This window comes from Apis laboriosa, unplaced genomic scaffold (assembly GCF_014066325.1).
Source record: "Apis laboriosa isolate Shangri-la unplaced genomic scaffold, ASM1406632v1 scaffold2727_cov153, whole genome shotgun sequence".
Taxonomy (NCBI): domain Eukaryota; kingdom Metazoa; phylum Arthropoda; class Insecta; order Hymenoptera; family Apidae; genus Apis; species Apis laboriosa.
Genome location: NW_025222604.1, coordinates 37,987 through 60,911, shown reverse-complemented (window position 1 = coordinate 60,911; position 22,925 = coordinate 37,987). Strand labels below are relative to the sequence as shown.

Here is a 22,925-nt window from a genome sequence, read left to right as displayed (position 1 = left end):
ATTTATAAATTTTCACCTTAATTAATAATTTTCTAAATATAACAATATATTTTTATCTTTTTATAATTTTTTGTATTTTATATATGATTTATGATTTTTTTCGATATTTGTATATTTCAAAATATTCAACACAAAATTCTCTAAGATAGTAGATCTATTTTATATCTTGTCTATGGTTTGAGTATTCTCAAAATTGAGACTAGCGCCATCTGATTAGCGATAAAAAATATATCCGTAGCTTTACTGTAACCGAGAGATGTGTATCTTCTCCGGATTCTTTGAATTTCGCGATTACGCGCGAATTATTATGTCTAGTCAATAAATATAAATGTAACTTAAAATTTTTTTTGTAATATTATTTTTAATATGTGCATTTAACTATCATTTTTTTTCTGATCGTTTTGATATATCATACTTGTGTTTCGTGTACAAGTGGGCGTATTAACCGACGCAACGTATTATGAAAAAGCATATATCTATGTAAAACAAGGAATGTAGCATTTTGGGTCAATATATTGTTATTGCTTACCAGCAAATTTATTCTGACTTATGTCAAATAAAATGTTAAGATTTCTATCGCGACGCAGGGCTCGTAGTGTTAGTGGACAGACTACGTCCTCCCAAATTAAAAATCAGCGATTGCTAAGTAATAAAAATGTTGTTCAATGTAGAGTTGTTTTACTTGATGGCACAGATTTACCTATAGAATTATCAGTAAGTAAAATAATTTATTAAAAAATAATAAATTTTTATCGTTTATAATTCTAAAAAATAAATTTTTGGAAAATGTCATCATAATAGAATTAATATTATTAAATATTAATTTCTTGTCGTTAGAATATATATAGTTAATATAAATAAAAAAAAGGAAAATAATATTTTTCTAACTTTTTTTTATATATAGATATATATTTTTTATATATAGATTTTTTTTATAAATTTTGATATTTTTATAAACATTTTTGTGTTACAGAAAAAAGCATTGGCTAGTGATTTATATGAACAAGTATTTTACAGTTTAGATTTAATAGAAAAAGATTATTTTGGATTACAATATACAGATAGTAATAACGTTCAACATTGGCTAGATCCTACAAAACCAATAAAAAAACAAGTAAAAAGTATGTTTTTTGCATATTTTTGCAATACTTATATAGTTTTTCTTTTTTATTTATTGACAAATATATCATTTTTAAAATTTTTTATTAAAACCTTTTATATTTGTTTTTTTAATATTAATAAGCAATATTTTATATAGTTGGACCACCATATACTTTACGGCTTAAAGTAAAGTTTTATTCATCAGAACCTAATACTTTACGAGAAGAACTAACAAGATATCAGTTCTTCTTACAACTTAAACAAGATGTCTTGGAAGGAAAACTTCATTGTCCTCATCAAGTTGCTGTACAGTTGGCTGCTTTAGCTCTTCAATGTATGTATTAAAAAAAAAAAATAGAAAAGAAAAAAATGAGTAAATTAAAAAAAAATTTATATTTTAATATTTTTTAAAATTGGTATATATTTTTAGCTGAACTTGGTGATTATGATCCTACCATACATAGTGCAGCTACAGTATCAGAATTTAGATTTGTACCAGGTCAAACAGAGCAAATGGAACTTGAAATATTAGAAGAATATACTAAATGTTCTGGTCTTAGTCCAGCACAGGCTGAATCAGCTTATCTCAGTAAAGCAAAATGGTTAGATATGTATGGTGTAGATATGCATACTGTTCTTGGTAAAGATGCATGTGAATATTCTTTGGGTTTAACGCCGACCGGAATTCTAGTTTTTGAAGGAACACAAAAAATAGGATTATTTTTTTGGCCAAAAATTGGTCGATTAGATTTTAAAAAAAAGAAATTAACATTAGTTGTAGTAGAAGAAGATGATGAAGGAAGAGGAGAACAAGAACATACATTTGTGTTTAGGCTTGTTAATGAAAAGGCTTGTAAACATTTATGGAAATGTGCTGTAGAACATCATGCTTTCTTTCGATTACGTGCACCTGTTAAAGGTGCTAGTGGACGTCAAAACTTCTTTCGTATGGGTTCGCGTTTTCGTTATAGTGGTAAGACAGAATTTCAAACTACTCAACTGAATCGAGCACGTAGAACAGTACAGTTTGAAAGACGACCAAGTCAAAGATACGCACGCCGTCAAAGTCATGTTTTAAGAGAACGTCAGCGTCAACAAGTGGAGCAACCACAATCAGCTCCAGTGATTACTAGTATGCATAAAGATATTTTAATTCTGTTAACGAATATTCAAATAAAAATTCAATAATTAAAAATTCAGAATAATTATATAAATAGAAATTTTTTCCAAATAAATTTTTCTTTTTTGTTTTTTTTTTAGACGAAGAAGAATCTTTGCAGCGTCAATCAAGTCAATGTAGTACAAAGTCTTCAGATTCTAGCGTACATCCTACACCTTCGCCTTTAGTAGATTCTTTATTGAAATCTCTGGCCAAAGACCAACAACCTTTAGAACCTAGAAATCAAACAATTGCTAATACAGAAAAAGAATCAGAACCAGTGAAAACGAGTTTAATTATCGAAAATATAAGTAATCAAACATCATTAGTACCAAATAATCAAGTTGGTGGTACCTCTTCACTGCCTCCACGTACACCTATTCCTCCAGAATCATTAAAATGCAATATATTAAAAGCAAAGTCTTTAGAACAAGGGAAAAATTCAAATTTAGTTTCAATTACGTCCATGGATACACCTACAGTTATTAATAAAAACAACCAGCATTCTGATGCAGCAACAATCGTATCGGTGGTAAGAAAATTAAACTTTTATAATATCATTAATGTATAAAATATATAAGTAATAAATTTCAAATATATTTATTATAGTAGAAAGTTGAAAGTCCTTTTCAATTTTTAGAATGCTATTCATTAATTAAATTATTTTGCATTATAAACATTTTTTAAACAAATAAATTATTGAAATTAAAAGATTGTATTTGCGATTTAAATTAGGATTATGTAGCAATAAAATGTAAATGTCATTGACAAATATCTAAAATAGATAAAATCTGAAAAATTCGTACATACGAAATATTTTTACTTATATTTTTATTGTCATGTTGCGTTTTTTAGATATATTTTGTATTATTACATAAATAATTTTTTTATTACTTTTGTTTGTTTTATTGCTTTTAAGCTTAGATATGATTGTTTGCTTTTTCGCGTTATTTCTTATATAGGGAGGAGATAAACTGACACTTTCAGTAAGCGGAACTACAATGATAAATCCATCTGCTGACGACAATGTGACTGTAACACACTTTTCTCTAGATAGCTGGGGACAAATTGAACAAAAAACAACACAACTGAATCCTAAAATTTCAAATCAATCTCAAAATCCATTCAATCCATTTACTAGCGATAATAACAACGAAATTACTAATATCTCTGAAAACACAGAAGAAGATATAAAAACAGAAGAAGAAAAAAAAACAAATACAAACCCGTTTATTGATTCAAATCCATTTTTGGGTTTGCTTAATCCTTTTAAAGAAATACAACCTATGGTTGAAAAGAAAGCTGAAGCGGAAATAGAAAAAAATGGAGCGAGAGTCGTGAAAACTGAAGAGATACAAACTACTACTACGACTCTTACTCATAAGGTGTGGCTCAATCTTAAATGCTTGATAATTAGTAATTGTAACAGTTTTTAGTTTGTTTCATTTAAAAATGCTTTAGCTTAAGCAAATTGTATGCAAATATGTGCTTGTTTTTTTTAAATGTTTTTATATTTTTATATTTTTAATTAAAATTTTATGCATAAAAAATTTAAAGTAGATAAATGATATTTTTTTTGTGTTTCAGGATGATAATTTGGCAGTTTCTGATATAAGTCCTTGGTTAGTAGCCGATCCACAAACAACGACAACAGATCAAACTCCAATTAAACATACTGTAATCACGAGGAAGACTGTAATTACAACGCAACTTTAAAATATTAATTCATCAATGAAAAATACAAAAAAAATAATATTTTATAGAATAATATTTTTAAAACAGAAGAACAAATATTTATCAAATTTTGTCTTCCTCAAGATATATATATATACTGATATACTTTTTGTGCCTATTGGAATATAATATTGCCTAAATAGACAATATAAAATAATTTGAAATAACATATCAATGGGACCAGTTCGTATTTGTATTTTTTGCAAATTATAAATAATTTACATTCATGTAAGTATTTTATTTGATTTTAATTCTTAATTTAAAAAAATATATGAATAAATCATATGAATTCTTTGAGAAATCAAAACAAAAATATAAATTGTATAAATGTAATTTCTAATTAGAAAATTAAATTATTGCTTTCTTGATATCTTTTTTTTATAATAAGATATATTTTCAAATTATAAAAAATTTTTATAAATATATAAAATATATCATTTGGTTATTATGTTAATACTCTTTAATATCATAAAAATCCTTAAAATTATGCATAGTTTTTTTTTTTTTTTACTAAGTACAATATGTTAAAAATTTGATAAAAAATTTTATTCTGTATTTTATCTATGTCACTAATTTTATTTTAATATAATATCAATTTATGCCATGCAAATTATTTGTGTGTTCTATATTTATTATTTTATAATTTTTATAAAGAATTAACTGATTTTGCATCATTACATAAATAAGAACACACATTATACATATATTAAAAAATAAATAATATATGGTGCTCTTACTATTATTAAATTGATTTATTTTTCAATTTTTACGTTTTTCAAGTTTCTTATCGCTAATTATATATTATGTATAATTAGAAAAACCTTATATATTGCTTCGAATTTGCAAATAAATTCCTGGTGCCTAGATAGATGATAGTTTAATTAAAAGTATTTATATAATATTTAAATAATACTTTATACTTGCCATAGTGCCTTTGATGACAATGAAAAACAAATATCACTATTGAAATTTATGCTCATTCCTATCGATTTATATTTTATTTATCGTAAAACATTTTATTGAAAATAACTTTATCCACAAAGATATTTACATTATAGATATAATCATTTCATAAAAGATAATTTTTTTTATCGATTTTTATTTATAAAAAATTAGGCGGGACCAATGATATATTGCACCTTTCATAGAAAAAATTTACAATTTATATTAATATGTTTATACTTACGATATCTAATTTTTTATCATATTATGTAAACATACCGCCAAAATGTTTTCTTTTTTATAGTTTTTATTATTGTTTATGTAGTTTTTAATATTTGTAATTAACATATCAGTATTTTATAAAAAAATATGTTTTTTAAGTATGTAATACAATGAACTAAAAATATTTTATTTTGAGAAAATACTGTGAGAATTTTTTTCAGACAAAAAAAACAATCTATGACTAGATTGATAAAAAATATTGTTTCATATTTAGAAATCTGATTAAATTATTGTATTACAAAATTTGTTCTATGTAATGCATTTAAAAGACACGAAATATGTTTCTCATAAATTATAAAAATAGAACTCATTTCGACGACTTACAAAAGGCTGTTAAAGTACTTATTGTATTCCATATATGAGCATTTATGATAGAATAAGGCGCTGTTCGATGTTTTATGTATTTAAATATACTATATTTAATAGTAATAAGCAGAGTACACATAATATTATTATTTGAAAATCTAATATATATGTTACTTATGTTTTACAATGCTATTATCAACTGATACCCTAATGTATTCCGTCCTAAAGTATTATTATTTATATATATATATATATATATATATATATACATACATACATTGTTATATACATATGTATAATTTTTCGCTTTGTAATAAAAAAGATATTATTAAAAAATTATATTGTAGATTTGTCAAAGATATATTTAATTCATGTTTTATATATTTTATGAACTAGGCATTTAATTATTAAAAATACTGTAAAAATGATAGTGCTGTCTTCATAAGTTTATAAGCTTTAAAATAAAAATTTATAGCATAACTAAATACTACTACAAAATTATAAAAAAAAATTCAATAAAAATTTATATATTTAAATAATAAAAATTAACATATAAATTATTCTTCAATAATATAATTCCATTTCTCAAATTCAACAATAATAAATATTTTCTAATTTCAAAATTTCTATAACTTTATATTAAACGCGCGCAACAATAAGAGCAGTACAAAAGAGAAAATTTGCTACTAACACAGATTATTATAAAATATCTTGTAGAATTTATAATATCAATCATTACATAAATCAAGAATATGTATTTACTCATAATATTGTCATATATTTGACAATTAATATTTAAAATTAGTATCGGGCGATATCAGACAAATAGGATAATAAATATGATATTTTTTTATATTTACAATATGTTATATTTATATATGTAAAATACTAAATGTTTATTTATCTGTATTTAATTTCATTTTTATGAATTGATTTGAATTAATTTTTCAAAATATATTTATAATAAAATAAAAAACATTTTCTGGTTTATCAGTTTCTTTTTAATAAATTAATAGGCTGGGGTTAAATGCATTAAAATTATTATGAAGGAATGTTACGATGCGATGATTAAACATATCTTTTATAAAACTTAAATAAATATGTTGCATAAAAGGCATTGTTTATCAGCATTGTCATTGTTCTTTCTAATGCATAACTTGATAATGCATGAACATCTTTAAATACTTCATCTAAAAAATTCAACATCTTTTATTTGTTATATACAAAGTGAAATTCTGAATTGCTTGACTACCTTTCAAAATATATATCACAAACGATTTAAGTACGACTTGACTGAACGTTTTTTTTTTCTATTATATATTAATGTATGTCATCGAGACTTATTAACAATTATATAGCAGAAGATATCAAACAGGTGTTTCTGGATTGCCCCATTCTTCGACATTTTGACGTGATAAAAATTGCATATGCGAAGACTCACGTATCATTAAACTAACTGTATCAGAATAATCAACAATATCAATAGATCGTTCTCCATCACGAGGTAAACTTTTATTAGAAGAAATAGAACTACTGTTTTCCTCACTACAGTCATGTCTAAATACACTATCGGATTGTGAATGAGTTGGAGTAGATAATTCGGAAACTAACGGCGTAGATTCATCTTCGCTTTCTCCTGGAGCAGGTGAAACAGGTAATGTTCCCATAAGACGATCTTTCAATTTGCTTAATTTTTCCAAGCTGGAATTTGGAACAGGGACTGATAAAACTATTTCATCATTTAATGTTGACGTTGAGCGTCGTTTCTTGATAGGTGTAGAGATAGTCGATTTCATGGGCATATTATTAACTACATAATTTTCGTCTGTTGATTTAGATCTGAAAGCAGGTCTGGGAGAAGGTGGAGGTGATACGAAAAGCGATGCAGGTCTACTACTAGTGGAATTGCCTCCACTTTTTTTTAAATCTTTACGTCCAAATGAACAAGCTGATCTAGTACTAAGTTGAGATGTAATACTACGTTGTGAATTTGTACGTTGAAGATGAACTGTTGATTCAAATGAACTGTCATCTGACGTTTCGGGCTCATCATTGACTGGCACCCAATGCAGAAGTGGATTAGATTGAAGGATCACATAATCTGTATCTTGAGGAGCCGTTGAGATGGATCCTAAAACAAATCTTTCTGTTATCCAATTTTTCATTTATATCATTCGAGATGAATTAAATATAAACGTTAATTTATTAAAAGTGATTAATAAAATGTTAAATACTGTAAAAGGATACCTAAATAAAACACGATTAAATATTAAATTCATGTTTTTAATAAAATGATTTAATTTGTAATACTGTTGTAGTAATAAAAATATAAAATGAAAGCATATATATCCAATAAGCTTATAGATCTAGTTTAAGAAAGATAATATCACTTAAATTTTCAATAAAATTTTATTGTCATTCGCATTCATAATTATTCAACAATTAGTTAGGATAATTGTACATACAGTACAAAAGAATACACAAAGAAAAATATCAGCAATTTACTTTAGTATATAAAATGTTTTCATATAGAAACTTATCTTTCTAAATATACAAGATCTATTAGCATAAACATCCCGAAAAGAGAAATATATTCATTTGACAATGATGGTAACAATTAATTATCACAGCCTGTTTTACAAATGTTTGTTAAAAAAATACAGTATTTTTAGTATTATGAATCTACAATTAAGAATACAATAACCAATTGAGTATTAGCATCAAATTATTTAAGATAAGAATACGAAGATATTCTATAATTTTAGGAATACAAAAAACACAGTTTTTTTCTTCGCTATATCATTAATATTTTAAATTACTACATGAAAATGTGTATGATATTTTTCTATATCTATGATAACGCACACATTCAAACCATTATAACAGTATTAAGTATTACAATGAAAATTTTTTTTTTTTTCTCTTTATAAGAAACATTCATTTTATATTTTTTGTCAATAGTAACGATCCAGTCTTTCATAACGTGTTGGCACATTTTCAAGAGTATGACACATGTGGAGGTTCATTAGGATGAAGGTAGTAATATTCCCTTAATCTCTACCACATATATTGTACTTAAAAAATATATATATATATATATATATATAAATAAATTAAATTTTTATTGACTGCCTGTTATATGTAGATACACCTATCTATTAATAATACTGGTACGATTTTTCCGATATACGAATTTGTGTAATAAGAAACATTTAAACAATTATATTGTCTGGAGAATTGTAAATGATGGATTTTATAGAATCATTTTTGAATGCGACGTGGTCATATTGATGCTAAAAACGCATGATACACGCATGATTAAATTATACAACTATATTCGATCTAAATTCATTAAAAATTTGTACTATATTCTAGTACGGTGTCACGCTTTTGGTCTGGCTGCGGTGGTTCTTGAACTATAACCAGAGGCAGTGAAAGTGGTAGGGAAGAGGGCTCACCTGAGAGTGAGTCTGATGGTACTACTGCAGAAGATGGTACATCTAATACATCTTCGCACGCTTCTTCATTTAAAGTTTGCAGAGCTCCACAAATCATCTGTTCCTCTAAAGTTACCTAAAAATAAGTTATTTATTTATTTTCTGTTGTATTTAATAGTTTTATAAATTTTTAAATTATTTATTTTTTTTATTATCAATTATTCATATCTTTTTCCAGAAAAAAGTAATACAAAATATTAAATTGCGCTTACCTGATACTAAAACCGAGCACGATTGTAATGAGAATTATACTTAATTAATTAATTAATTGTTAGAATATTTTTATTACATTTTTATTATTTTATTGTCACGTTTTAGGAAAGCTTACTTGTTTTTCCATAATTGATTGCTTAGTTTGATCTCGTCTAGGAGGACCATCGGTTCTTGAAGTTCCCTTATCTTTTTCAACATGAGTTGGCACGCGTATCGAAGTACTTTGCAAAGTATGATCTATATTTAAACAATAATGTGAAACAATGGTGTTTAAATATGTTTATATAATATATTTAATTTTATAATCTAATAATCTACTATAATTTGCTTAAATTATTTTTGTACCTTTTCGTGGAATTTGTTCTGTTCCTACAGTGAATCGAACACTTCGCGGACCTTCTTCATGTGTGCTAAATGATGAAATTTCTAATTCTCTAAGAGATACAATTACCATACGAAATAATTCCCAATCTCCGAAAGCCATTTTAAGAACCTGTAAATAAAAAATTATTATTAATCTATTCTATCTATTACTTATATTTTTTATTTCACAAAAATAAAATTTACCTTTTTCAATTCTTGTAATTCACAATGTAATAAAACTCTACCATTAATGTTATTTTCTTTAATAACTTGTTTGTACTGCGGTGCTTGATTAGGATTTATATTCTCGATCCTATCAATAAGATCGCAAATTCCGTTTACTGTTAAAGAGGAAAGTCTTATCTCCAAAATCTCGGACTAAAAAATAAAAAAAGAAATTATATATTGCATATATTATATAGCAATATTATTATATATTGTAATAATAATAATGTGAGCTAATAATCGCATTTTATACCGGTAAGCTTGAAGTTGCAGAAAGTGGTTTAATTACTGGTTCCATAGAAGATATTTGCACCCATGGTGATATCTGCCAGTCGAATGATGGTTGCATACATGGTTGTATCCATGATGATGTTGATGGCACTGGTCCTATTTGTCCTTGTATACTTGGTGTTTTAATAGATTTCATTGTGCGACTTGCTAAACCATTTCTATTTGCATTCCACAGTTCATGACTATTACTATGTAAAGTCCAAGGACTATATTGTTTATATGGACCATGTCCTGTTTCTTCTTCCATACTTTGTTGTTCCTCTTTTATTTTTTTCTTAATATAAGGATCGAGATTTATTGTGAATGGTAAGAATATTTTCATATCACTAACAAGTAAACTGGAACGATGAAATGTCAAAAAAATGTCCAATTTACGTTCATCCCTATCCATTTCTAATAAAGGTTGAACTTCTTTAAGTACCGGAATTTGGGGTCGTATTCTAATGATTTAAATAGAAATGTTTTATATAAATCACTAGATAAAAATAATTATTTTGAAAAGAAAAAAACATACTTATCATAAAGATTTTTTAACGACATGGAATCATCTAAACTATCTTCATACATATCATAATGAAGAATCAACCAAGACGTTCTAAATGGCCATTGTTCAGTAATATTGATCCAACTAGCTAAATGATACCAGTTGAAATCAATTTGGAATGCTTTTAATAATCTCCCTAAGAACAGACATAATATAGTAAAAATAAACAGAACATACAGGAATGAATATCTCTGATATTAATTATCTTCTTACCAGTGACATAAACAACGTTCATTAATCTTCTCATACTGCGGGGATTAACGTCGCTAAAATAATCGTCAGTGAGAAGCATTTTATTAAGATCCTGAGCTCCGCCTAATCGATTTAAATTGCTACCAATACTACTAGCGACTGATTCGCTTAATCGCAATTTTCTACTTCCTTTTCTACTTTGTGGTTTCAATTTTTCATTGCTATTCATTATAGCAGATTCTGTGCTAAGTCTTCTATTAGAAACAGAATGATGCATCGTACTAGTTGCAGTATAATTAACGCTTTCTTCGGCTTCGGTCCATGTAGTTTTTCTACTATGTTGGGCAGTTTGTTGAGCAACTTTTACTTTTCGCAAACCACTATTTTGCAAATAAAATGGAAGATGAACCATATTACGTAAATAATCATGCCCTCCAATATTAGATTCTGTGAATAATCTTCTACTATTGATTTCTACTGCCTGAATGAAAAAAATAAAAATTTTATTATTTAAAAATCTTTTATATACCACATTTCATAAAAAAATAATATTACAATACCTTAGCAATAATATGTGGATCAATTGCTAATATAACAACAAATGGATAACCATTATCACTGAATAATGCTTGTATAGCATCTAAAACTAATAACACTTTATCTTGTTCACAACTATCCAAACCATCCACAATTATTACTAATCTGCTTTGTTGGGCCATAAAACTATCTAGACATTTAACCTGTTTTATTTTTTATAAAAATTTTATTAAGTATAAAAAATAATATGATAAAAAATATTACTCTATAATATGTTATACCATATCTGTCATTAAATTGACTTCGCTTCTTAGTGTTTGTATAAAACCTTCACTTTTTAAAGTCTCTAATTTAGAAATGCTGCGTTGTAGATGCCGTCTTTGAGAGAAAACTAATGCTTGTAATGTTCGACTCCATGTATATAAGTTTGCTATTATACTAATAGCTAATATTAAGGCAACAGTTATCATAATTATATGTGCCGTAACTCTTTCTATTGTTGGTCTATTGTATTAAAAATTAGAAAAAAATAAATAAATAATAATAATTTTAATTAATTTGCTTTTTTTAAAAAAATCACATTTTATTTTATACTCACTCACTGCTAGAAATATCGATGAGGTAGACCGTAAGTACAGAGATACCAACAAGTAAACTGCAAAAGCAGAATTCAAATATAACTATGTATGGCAAACAACAAAGATGTCTCCATTTCCACGTTGTTCTTGACTTATCTGGTTTTGGTCTGAATGCTCTGTACAGTCGCGTAGATAAAGAACCAAAATCATTTTCGATGGAGTCATAAAGAGATCCTACCATTTGTACTACTGCATTCTCTCCGGCAGCAGTCGTACCGACTCGAGTCTGATCAGTGAAATAGAATTTTATTGGTTGAACAGTAACACCATCGTGAACTTGACCACCAGGAGGATGGCAAAAAATTACTTGTAACAGTAATTTCAATGAATTTAATTTTGTAGTTAGAGCTACTGTAAAACTGTATGGCCAATACCAATCATATCTACGATTGAAATATTTAAAAATTAAACTTTGAAAAACTATATAAAATATAGGTTTTTAAATTTATAATCTTACCTTTTATTAGCATACCAAACAAGTATCAAAAAAATATACGTAATAAAAATAAGATTTATACCGCAGGCAAGACCAACAACCCATGATTGAAGAGTAAGACCTATGGTAATACCCACTAATAAAGATACGTGAGTTACTACAATAAAGAGTAAGAAAGAAAATTGAAATACAGGATCTATCCATTGACGCGCAAAATTTTTCATTTCCTCTGAAAAATTATTATCAATATATGAATTTTATAATTTTATAAAATGTAATTTTATATTTTAAAATGTAAAATAATCGCTCGCAATGTCTTATGAATCATAGCAAATTTACCTCTCAACTTATTTAACAGAAATGATTTCCCCGAACCCCATTTTGCATAAAGACCAACTGTTATAGGCGTCGATAATGATGGTTCGCTAAGGATATCCGCTAATGCACTACTGTACAAATCGTAACCAAGCATATTTTCATTATCCTCATTAGTATTAAGACGTCCTAAAATAAACATATCGCTATTAATATTTTACTTTATAAAAAAAATAAATATTTCAACATTAATATACTTATTCTATTACATAATTTACTATATTTACACCACAATATAACTTAATAATTAATTAATTGCAACTTACGTGCACCAAATATTTGTCCAAGAATTGTCTTTGGATGATTAATGTCGATATTGTAAGGAGTCTCTCCTTGCCTATTTGGACGGTAAAGTAGTTGACTATTTTTCGGATTTCTCAATAATATTTCGACAATGGCTTTCGATCTTGCTCGCATAGCTATGTGTAATACTGTATCACCCTTTTTATCCGTGGCTGATACTTTAGCTTTTTTATCTAATAATAATTGTACAATCTCAGCATTTCGTGATCTAACTGCGCGTAATAACGGAGTATCACCGTCTTTTGTCGCAATTTCTAAATCTGGATTAGCATTTAATAACAACTTCAATATTTGTATATTTCCTTTCTCTACTGCTATATAAGTTGCTGTTTTTTTATCCTAAAATATTTATGAAATTTAAATAGTTATTCTGATATGTCGATGATCGGTTATTAAAAATAAACATTTAAATAACTTTACACACATTTAAATAATTTCTATTCATATAAAAATTGGACAGATTAATTATTTTTAAATAAATATGTCTTTACCTTGCCGGCGATATCAACATCAGCATATTTTTTTAAAAGAGATTCAACCACCCCTCTATGACCGCCTTTTACAGCATGAATTAAGTTTGTATCACCAGCCCTATCTTGAATATTTACATAAGCACCAGCATTTAAAAGTGCATTTGCTATTTCGTGATGCCCTTCTCGACATGCTATTGCCAAGGCCGTACAACCATCTTTATCTAGCGCATTCACATTTGGCTTATGTTCCAAGAGAAGTAATACTACATCCACATGATTTCCAAGAGTGGCCACAAGAAGAGCTGTCCACGAATACTATGTACAAAATTTTATTAATTATCTAATTCAAACTAAATTTAAAATTCATTGTTCATGATTATTTTATTAAAATTAAAACTTTACAATTAAAAATAATTGATCAATTTAATTTTTATTCATCACTTAATTCATACACGAATATTAAAATTGAAGACATACCATGCCAGCAGTATCTACATTAGCACCAGATTTTAAAAGTGTATCTACAATTTCTACGTGTCCTTTACGTGACGCCCATACCAACGCCGTAGTACCATACTAAAAATTGACAAGTAGCATTTATGTAAGTGTTACTTCGATAAGAAATACATAAATAAAATATTATAATCCATAAAATATCGATTTTCTTCTATTTTTAATTATTTATTTTTATAAAGTACATCGTATATGAACTTGAAAAAAAGTAAAAATAAATTACCTTGTCACCAACATTGACTTTAGCACCATGAGCAATGAGATCCTTAACAATATCAGGGTAACCCCTCCCTGCGGCCCATAACAACGAAGATATATGAAAATTTCCGTGTGCATTGACGTCAGCCCCTCGTGTTAGCAACATTGTCACCGTCGACGATTTACCCTTGTAGGTCGCCCACATAAGTGCTGTCCATCCTCCCTAAAAATAAAATATTTTCCATATTTACTGTTTGCACGATTTTCTTTCTATTATTATTATTATTATCAATAATTTTATTCATTTAACTAAGTGAATCTTTATCTAATTTTAAACCATGAAATTATTCAAAATATAATAAAAAAAATATAATTAAATTTTTTTATCATAAAAGAAAAGAAAAAAAGATTAAAAAATCTCTACCATGTCTCTGTGTTCCAAATCAGCACCATGCTCGAGTAACTCAAGACACACATCCGTGTGTCCTTCTTTGGCAGCACAAAGTAATGCCGTCCAATTATCCTAAAAAAAAAAATTAAATTGATTTATAAATTTAGATTTATAAAAATAATTGAATGAAAAAAATGTTCAAGAATTTCATAGATGATATAATACACGATACTAACCCCGTCCTCCATATTGACATCCGCTCCATGATTGATAAGCTCTCGCACAAAATGTATTTTCCCCTTAGTTGCTGCAAGGATGAGGGCTGTGCTACCATTCTATTATAAGAACAATAATGAACTATCTAGAGTCTGATCATTGGAAATTCAATTCAATAATTATGTAATCTATAATCAATATAAATCTATTAAGATTATGGATTATAAATTTACAGATGTAAAAATTCTACTACGCCTGATAGAGATTAGAAAAAGAGAATAAAGATATTAAGAAAATGGTTCAGTTTATTTATATAAAAAATAAAAAATTTTTTTATACATCATCTTAATGCAAAGATATAGAAATAGATACAGATTCAGAAATGAAACAAGTAATTTATCATATGGAATAAAAAAGAGAAATTGAAGAAAAATAATTTAATCCGAATTGAAATGATTATTTTAATAATATTTTACCTCGTCTCGGTCATCGATCTGCACTCTTTTATTCTCGAGGAAATTTTGAAGACCAGCGAGATTATCATCTGTGATATAGCTGGCAAGAGATCGGTAGCAGAGCGATACCATCGAGTCAGTCCGATGTAAGGTCTGTGAAAAATAGTATTAGCTTATTAAAAATGGATTTACAACAGATGAGTAAAAATTGAAGAATTGTTCATGTTTGTATTCTCTAATTGGAAGCTGATGCAAAACGAATTAATTACTGTGTGAGTAGAGGCATAATTTGCAAAAATTATATCTTAATCGAAAAATAAATCAGATCAAATGAGGAATAAATCACATTAAATTTTATTTATATTGGATATTTTTTTAATTAAATGATTAAATTATTGTTCTTATTCTAAATATATTAAAAATTTAAGATATATTTAGAGTTTTATAATAATTTGCTTTTAAAACTAAAATAAAATAAAATAAAATATGTATATACAAGCAATTTGTTGTTGCCATAAAATTAAAAGTTAAATTAATAAGTCGTACAATATTTTTAACATTGAAAACAAACAAAAATCTGTAAAAAAAACAAACAAACAAATAAACAAAAATAATAAAAAGAGATGAATAAATTTATAATATTAATTATTAAAATTTATAATAATCAAAGATTTATTAAAAATAATATTTTAGTATTTTTAAATATTTCAATACTTTTTAATTTATATTATTATATCGATTTTTTATAATAAAAAAAAACGTGTTAGAAAAACAATTGAAAAATTATCAAATATTTAAGATGATTTTTATTTAGAACAAAAATTATAAAAAATTTCATTGCTCGATTAATGGAACTACATGAATAGTGACTGCAAATAATTTTCACGGTTTCTGGGTGAGGCAAAGTATACGTAAAGCTTATACATATTTCAAGGGAACACAATGGAATATGGGTCAACGATAAAAACTGAATCAGAAATAGCAGAAACGTTAATTGAAAGAAAAATATAAAAAAAGAGAATAAGATACAAAAGGTAATTTGGATATTGTTATAATATTTTTATGCAACGATTTTTTATAAAACCTTTCAACCGTAAAATTTTTATTCTTTTTTCGAAGATTAAAATAAGATTTTAAAGATAATTGATTGAATAATATACAAGATTTTAAGATATAAGTATCAATTCATTGAAATATTTATTCAATGATTAATATTTCAAAAAATGAAATATGCAAATTGTTCTTTTTTTTTTTATGCATACAATAAACACTTTCTATCTATCTATTCTATTATAAATCAAACTTGAAGCTTTGTAATAAGGCTTTTAATAAGGCTGTTAATATTTGCTATTGAAAAGAATTAATACTTCAAGCTTTAAGGTAAATTTGATATACCAATATATAATCTTTCGTTAAAATTTAAGAAGCAACGTGTATAAAATAGCTTTACATATTAAATAAGTCAGAATATAACTAAATATTAGATTTAATGTTAATGTACTTTGATAAAATGTACACACACATAAATTTTCATTCACATTCACAATCTTAATCAATCCATGCGAATCAAATCTCAATCGTTGAAATACACACTGGATCCACCTGATAAAATATATTGAAGTATTTTTTACATTGAATGCACGATGTAAAAAATAATTTATTTATGGATAAATACAATATCGTTGCAAATAGAAACTGATAAGATGAGAGACCAGCGAAATTCTATTAGACAAGTTATCTCGTAATGCCATCCAATCAAATATTTTTATTAATCAACATTGCAAAAAATGAATGAATAATATTTTTATCTACAATGTAAATTTTACACGAAAGAATTTACTTAATCGTTTAAAAAAATATGATCATAATTAATTTATAACTATAATAGATATAATTTACTTATTATCTAAAAGTTTATTATTAAATTTTACACCTTGTTTTATCTAAATTGGCTAATAAATTAAAAGAATGAAGATAAATAATGAAACGTTATCATCGTATAAATGGTGAAACTGAATTTCGTAAGTAAAAATAATATCTCGTATAATTGAATGGAGATTTTACGATTTCACTGTCTTTAATCTCGCATTTATAATTTTAAAGAAATTCTGATTAAAATGATAATACGTCAATGGAAATCAATTTTTGAATATAATCAATTAACAAAGAAAAAATAAAACGATCGAATGCAAAAAATTAAATAAGAAATAAGATGTCTGATACGATTAAACGTGACATGTTTGTTGAATCTTCTATATTTAAATATTTATAAGAAATATCTAAACGTCAGTTATTTAAAAAATGGAAGATAAGAATCCCGAACGAAAACATGATCATCGTAATCTCTATTTTAGACAAACATTGATCAAATCTATCCTTTAATCCATCTTTTAAAGCATCCGTGTCATATTTACGTTTCCCTTAAAATCGTTGGAAATCTTTTTTTTTTTTTTTTTTTTTGCAATGGATTCCTTCTAAATGAACGATCGAGCTGTACGTTGATTTTCGTGCAAATGAGACAGCATTTTTTAAATGTAAAACACGTTAATATTTCAGGTTTCCAGATATAGATTGTATCTTTTATTTATTATGATTATTATTATTATTTAAGAAGTTTGATATCTCATATCAAAATTCAATTTTAATCAAAAAACAATCGACATCGGAAACCTCGAAACAAACACGAAAAAAGCCTGCGATCACTCGATAAATAATCTCGTCGTTAATCAAAGCTGCTTCTTCCCATCTCAAAGGAACAAACACTCGTCAAATACCGCTAACTAACCATCTGCGAGTGTCTTCGAATCCCAAAGTTGAACTTCCGGCCGGATTCGGTGCCATCGGTGGCCGTCGCGGTGAACGTAAACGTGGGTACATGAAAATGCGGAAACACGTGGTGATGATGGTGATGATGATGATGATGATGCGAATAATGATGGCTAACATCCTCCTTCGAGGCCGACCAGCTACTAGTCACTGCTTGTACAGGTATATGAATCTTTAGAAACGGTAATTTCAACCTGATACCGCTTTTTCCGGATACGTGGTCGTCAATATTCGTAGAGACGTTCGATACTTCTTTCTCATCCGAGATAGGCAACAAACAGTTTGGAATACCTTGAGACGCGCTGACCAAACTTGGAGCCAAACTCGAGCAGATAGCTGCACTGGCGATACTTGATCGTCTGATGGGATTAACGCTCGTCCCCGACAACACGTCCTGATAATTGGGCGATTTAGGTACACTTTTTGAATTTAGATCGATATTCATTATAGGCAAAGTCGATCTTCTTTGAGCTACGTTTGACTGATTCGCTTCCTCTGAATTTTTAACGCTTAACATTCTTTGATTATTGGTTGTAGATTCTTTCGTATTGGACGAATGTTGGTCCTCTTCTTGATGGTTTTTTCCAGAAATCTCGTCTAGACTGGATGAACGTGTGGACATGATTTTGTAATATCGTCTGAGTAGAAGTGGAGAGACTCGAGGGATGGATGGATAGGCGAGTTCTTCGATCTTCGAAGATTTGGATGCATCTTTGGAATTTAGATCAACGTTGAACGTAAACGATGATTCTGTGTTTCTCGTTTCCGATTTATTCGTGACGATATCTTTCGTCTCGAGCGAATTTTCTCCAGTTTCCAGACTCGACGAGTGTGGTGGAAACGTGGGCATGAATTTGTAACATCGTCTGACTAAAAGCGGAGAGACTTCGGAAGAAACAATTGGATGGTCAAGTGCGGAGGTTTCTTGGATCTCTGGTGTAGTTATTATCGATTGTTTTCTCTCGCTCGATCGAGAAAACGCTTTCTTAGAATATTGTAACATCTTCTCGTTTGTGCTCTGAGTTCTCTTGCGTTCAACGGGGGAATTCATGCTCGATAATCTCGTTTCATACGTGGAAAGAGATCCATGACGTTTAATGGTGGACCCGCTATTGGAAATTTCAACGAAAGGAAGGAAGCTGGTGGTCGAGATTGAACCGTGATCCAATTTGTTGATCGAATTTGCATTCTCGTAGGAGCATCCTTCGATGGAATACTTGATCGTCGAATAAATTGGGCCAAAGTTTCCCTTTTGTTCAAAACTGGTCGAAGGTGGAGAGATCTCGTTGCTGGAACCAAAGATTCCACGATTCTCGTTCGAAACTTCCGTGGAGGTGATCGAAGATCGTGTTTCGCTTTCCAAACTGTCACTTTGCATCTTCTCCAATTGTTTCCTGCTTCTCCCAGAATCGTCAGAAAAATTTTCATCCACCAGCTCATCCATTTTCCTCCTCTTCTGATCATCGTTTCGATTCTCTGAACTACCGGATTCGATCGATGTTCTGAATTGACAGTCGCTTATTCTCTGCAGGTGCCTCTCACGTTCGTTCCAATCGTCCTCGACGTTCTTGTTCAAGATTTTATCGGGTAATGATTGATCATTGATCGAAAACGAAGATTCTTCCTGATCGAATGAAAAATTTTTTATTTCAGATTCTTGTCCACCGATCGTTACGTTGGAATCCGTTTCTATCGTGATGGAAATTTTTCTGTCCATCTCTCTGACTGTTTGATCCTCCGCTTCTTTGTTCTCTTCATCGTCCTCCTCCTCCTCGATACTGATTCGAAAATGATGCGTCGTGATCTTAACACGATCATCTTTGGTCTTCCGCATGGCATTCTTTTCTCGATGTGCTCCAACGAAAATCCGAGATAAAGATTACTATGCAAAAATACGTGGAAAATGTACGCTTGAAATATTCTTTAAAAAAGGAAATGTAGAAATGGAATATCAATATTTTCAATGGAATATGGCCATCTGTTCAAATATTAGAATCTCGTGTCTTTGACCTGTAATTCTTTTATCGAATAACTTTGATAAAAAAAAATTTGTGATTACTTTTTGAAAAATTATGGCACATAGTGTCAGGATGAAATTGAATTTACAATGTGTTTGATGATAAATATATACGAAATTAAAATGATCGATATATCACGTTCCAAGAATTTTTTTTATTTCGTGTTTATTCATTAATAAAACTCTGTAAAAATTTATGTTATTTGTTTAAAGACAATATTTAAAAATAACAATTTTAACAATTCGTATTGTGAAAGATGAGTCACGAGTTCTAATAACATCTTACTTTATCGATTAATTTATCTAACTAAGGAAGTATCGTAAGATCTTAGATCAATAGAGAGAGATCGTAAAATAAGTCTTTATTTCAAGGAATAGATTTTACCATTGAGAAATTATCAAAAGTTATAATGTTAATACAAACGATAAGAATCATTCAAATTTTTTATAAGAAGAATATTTAAAAAGAGAAAATCCATAGGTGAAAATACTTTAATTGATCAAAGGAAATCATAAAATCCAAAATATAATAAAATATCATCCATCCTATTCATTTTAAACACCTATACTTGGAAATATATGATAAGATATTCTCCATCTCATAAAATTTAAACCACATTCAATATCATAAAATACAAACTGTTCAGAATTCAGAAAATATGATTAGCTATTCTTCAACTTTAAATCACATTCATTCATAAAATTCAAAATATAATAAAATATTTGCCATCCCATCAATCTTAAACCACATTCAATTCCATAATCAAAAAGATAAAAATATTCTCCATCATATGAATTGTAAAATATATCCATATTATGAACTTTAAATCACCATTATTCAGTACCATAAATTTTACAAAATCCAAGTTTTATATAATATTCTCCAACAGCCTTAAACAAAAAGAAAGCATAATATAATCTATCTGTTTTACATCTTGTGAACTTTAAAGCCACAATCAATACTTTACAAAGGATAGATTCTCAATCAAACCTCTACATAATCAACGCCACAGATATTCTATTGTACATCTATTCTAGATGTTCTTTCTATAAAATATCATCTATCTCTTTCTTATTACATCAAACCAACGAATCCTACTAGAGCCGAAATTACGACAAAACATCTTCCATTGACTACTATAAATACTGTGTACTGTGGACTAAAATATAAACCCTTAAAATCCAAAATTATATTTCCTTCATCGACATTATTCAATATATTCAATACCGTAAAAGACGGACCCTCGACAACGTGGTGAGCCTTAGCATCTTTTCCAAATTTCTGGTCGTCATCTCTTTCCCCCTTTTTTTCCAATCCTCCTTTTGTTCCTTCGTCACCTCCTCGGAACGAGCGCACCTCTACTTATGGCTTCTTGAAAACGCACGAGATCCACTGGGAAACGCGTGCGATCCGCGACACCAACAGATCGGTTAAGAGCATCGTCTGGCATATCGTGCGACATTTATATATCCGACGTAGGATCTTTAAAGTCGTGTACACAAGTCGTGTGGAATCGCGTGTATTAACAACGTGCTCTCTCGTCTCCAGTCGTCATTCACGTCGGTACACTATTGTTTGCGGAAAACCATTTGATTAACCCTGCTACGTATAACTAAACGTAGTGCGGATGCAATTTTAATTAGTTAATTATTAAATCGTCTATGAGTTTGTATAAATTTTTATTTTGCATTAATGTGAAACGCGCCCCATTCTTTTCGATGGAAAGAATGAAAATTTTTGAATGGCCGACATTATGAATTTTTACAGTTTTTGAAATATTTCTTTTGATTATTATTGAAGATTATTTATTTTGTATATAATGTGCAATTATTGTCAAATATTTTGCAGAAAATGTTGTAATGAACAAAGTAAGTGATAATAATTCGATCTGAATAATAATGTCGTGATGAGCTTTTTGTTTTGGAATGATAATAAAATTATTAATAATTGTGTAAATTTCATGGAATTATTTATGGAATAATATTAAATGATTAAATAGTAAATATATTTCTTTGCATTGGTAAAATTATCATTATTATTATATACATAAATTCTAGAAATCAAAATAATTATATTATTTATCTTAAATTACTATAATAATTTAATAAATAAGCTTCAATTGATTTTTTTACATATCAACTTTCATGCTTTGTTTCGTCTTTTAGAATCGATTCTCCAAAGATATCACAAATATAATTAACATTCATATGATATCTTTAGTGTTAATCTTTTTAATTACTTATGAGTATGAATTTTTTTTATGCAGAAACAAATCTTTATGAACCTGATTAAAGAAATGGAACTTGAATAAAAATTTGTTTTGTTTCATTTTTAAAACATAATATAGTTTCGAATATTTTGTACATTTTTACAAACTTTTTATTACTTTTTTTTTTTTGTTTCTAAAAATATTCAATTCTCAATAATCCATATCATTTAATACAAAAATAAATTCGAAGAATTTCGAAACGAGGAAATTCGCGAGAGTATTATTCATTGATTCACGCGTTACAAGGACAAAAATATCGTAAAGGGGGGAGATTGAAAATCGAACGACACAAAAGGCAGACGGTCGTCGGATTCGATAGAGGAACGATCGTTATATAGGTGCCGAGAACACGGAGAATCGTATTGTGTGACGTAATCGAATAAATTGATTTAGTCGTTTAAGACTGACTATCGTAAATTTCATTTGAT

General features: G+C 27.8%; 2 protein-coding genes across 18 annotated transcripts in view; one reads left to right on the top strand and one right to left on the bottom strand.

The window, feature by feature from the left end:
- Positions 1-249: 249 nt before the first annotated feature.
- On the top strand, positions 250-4,077 carry LOC122714023 (band 4.1-like protein 5). Of its 2 annotated transcripts, XM_043934988.1 has the most exons (7): positions 250-714; positions 974-1,121; positions 1,259-1,435; positions 1,532-2,233; positions 2,362-2,792; positions 3,223-3,645; positions 3,848-4,077. In XM_043934988.1, the coding sequence occupies exons 1-7, from the start codon at positions 550-552 to the stop codon at positions 3,974-3,976; spliced, it is 2,175 nt and encodes a 724-aa protein (XP_043790923.1). In that variant the 5' UTR covers positions 250-549; the 3' UTR covers positions 3,977-4,077. The 2 variants fall into 2 exon arrangements, with proteins under 2 accessions (XP_043790923.1, XP_043790924.1); XM_043934989.1 differs by lacking the exon at positions 3,223-3,645.
- Positions 4,078-6,706: 2,629 nt separating this feature from the next.
- Positions 6,707-22,925, bottom strand: part of LOC122714024 (kinase D-interacting substrate of 220 kDa) — a 37,245-nt gene continuing 21,026 nt past the window's right edge. For 6 of the 16 annotated variants that reach the window (XM_043935006.1, XM_043935002.1, XM_043934999.1 and 3 more), the window contains 20 exons: positions 15,406-15,537; positions 14,950-15,048; positions 14,747-14,845; positions 14,348-14,545; positions 14,089-14,187; positions 13,630-13,926; positions 13,102-13,477; positions 12,800-12,964; positions 12,482-12,689; positions 11,985-12,407; positions 11,668-11,890; positions 11,410-11,589; positions 10,871-11,330; positions 10,628-10,793; positions 10,076-10,553; positions 9,802-9,975; positions 9,580-9,727; positions 9,350-9,471; positions 8,983-9,097; positions 6,707-7,655 (listed from right to left, as the gene is read on the bottom strand). In XM_043935006.1, the coding sequence (XP_043790941.1) occupies positions 6,892-7,655; positions 8,983-9,097; positions 9,350-9,471; positions 9,580-9,727; positions 9,802-9,975; positions 10,076-10,553; positions 10,628-10,793; positions 10,871-11,330; positions 11,410-11,589; positions 11,668-11,890; positions 11,985-12,407; positions 12,482-12,689; positions 12,800-12,964; positions 13,102-13,477; positions 13,630-13,926; positions 14,089-14,187; positions 14,348-14,545; positions 14,747-14,845; positions 14,950-15,048; positions 15,406-15,516 (4,905 nt within the window). In that variant the 5' untranslated portion in view covers positions 15,517-15,537 and the 3' untranslated portion in view covers positions 6,707-6,891. Of the gene's footprint in view, positions 7,656-8,982; positions 9,098-9,349; positions 9,472-9,579; positions 9,728-9,801; positions 9,976-10,075; positions 10,554-10,627; positions 10,794-10,870; positions 11,331-11,409; positions 11,590-11,667; positions 11,891-11,984; positions 12,408-12,481; positions 12,690-12,799; positions 12,965-13,101; positions 13,478-13,629; positions 13,927-14,088; positions 14,188-14,347; positions 14,546-14,746; positions 14,846-14,949; positions 15,049-15,405; positions 15,538-18,169; positions 21,388-21,455; positions 22,148-22,925 lie in introns of those variants that run through there. The other 10 variants (XM_043934992.1, XM_043934997.1, XM_043934995.1 and 7 more) reach the window with 7 other exon arrangements.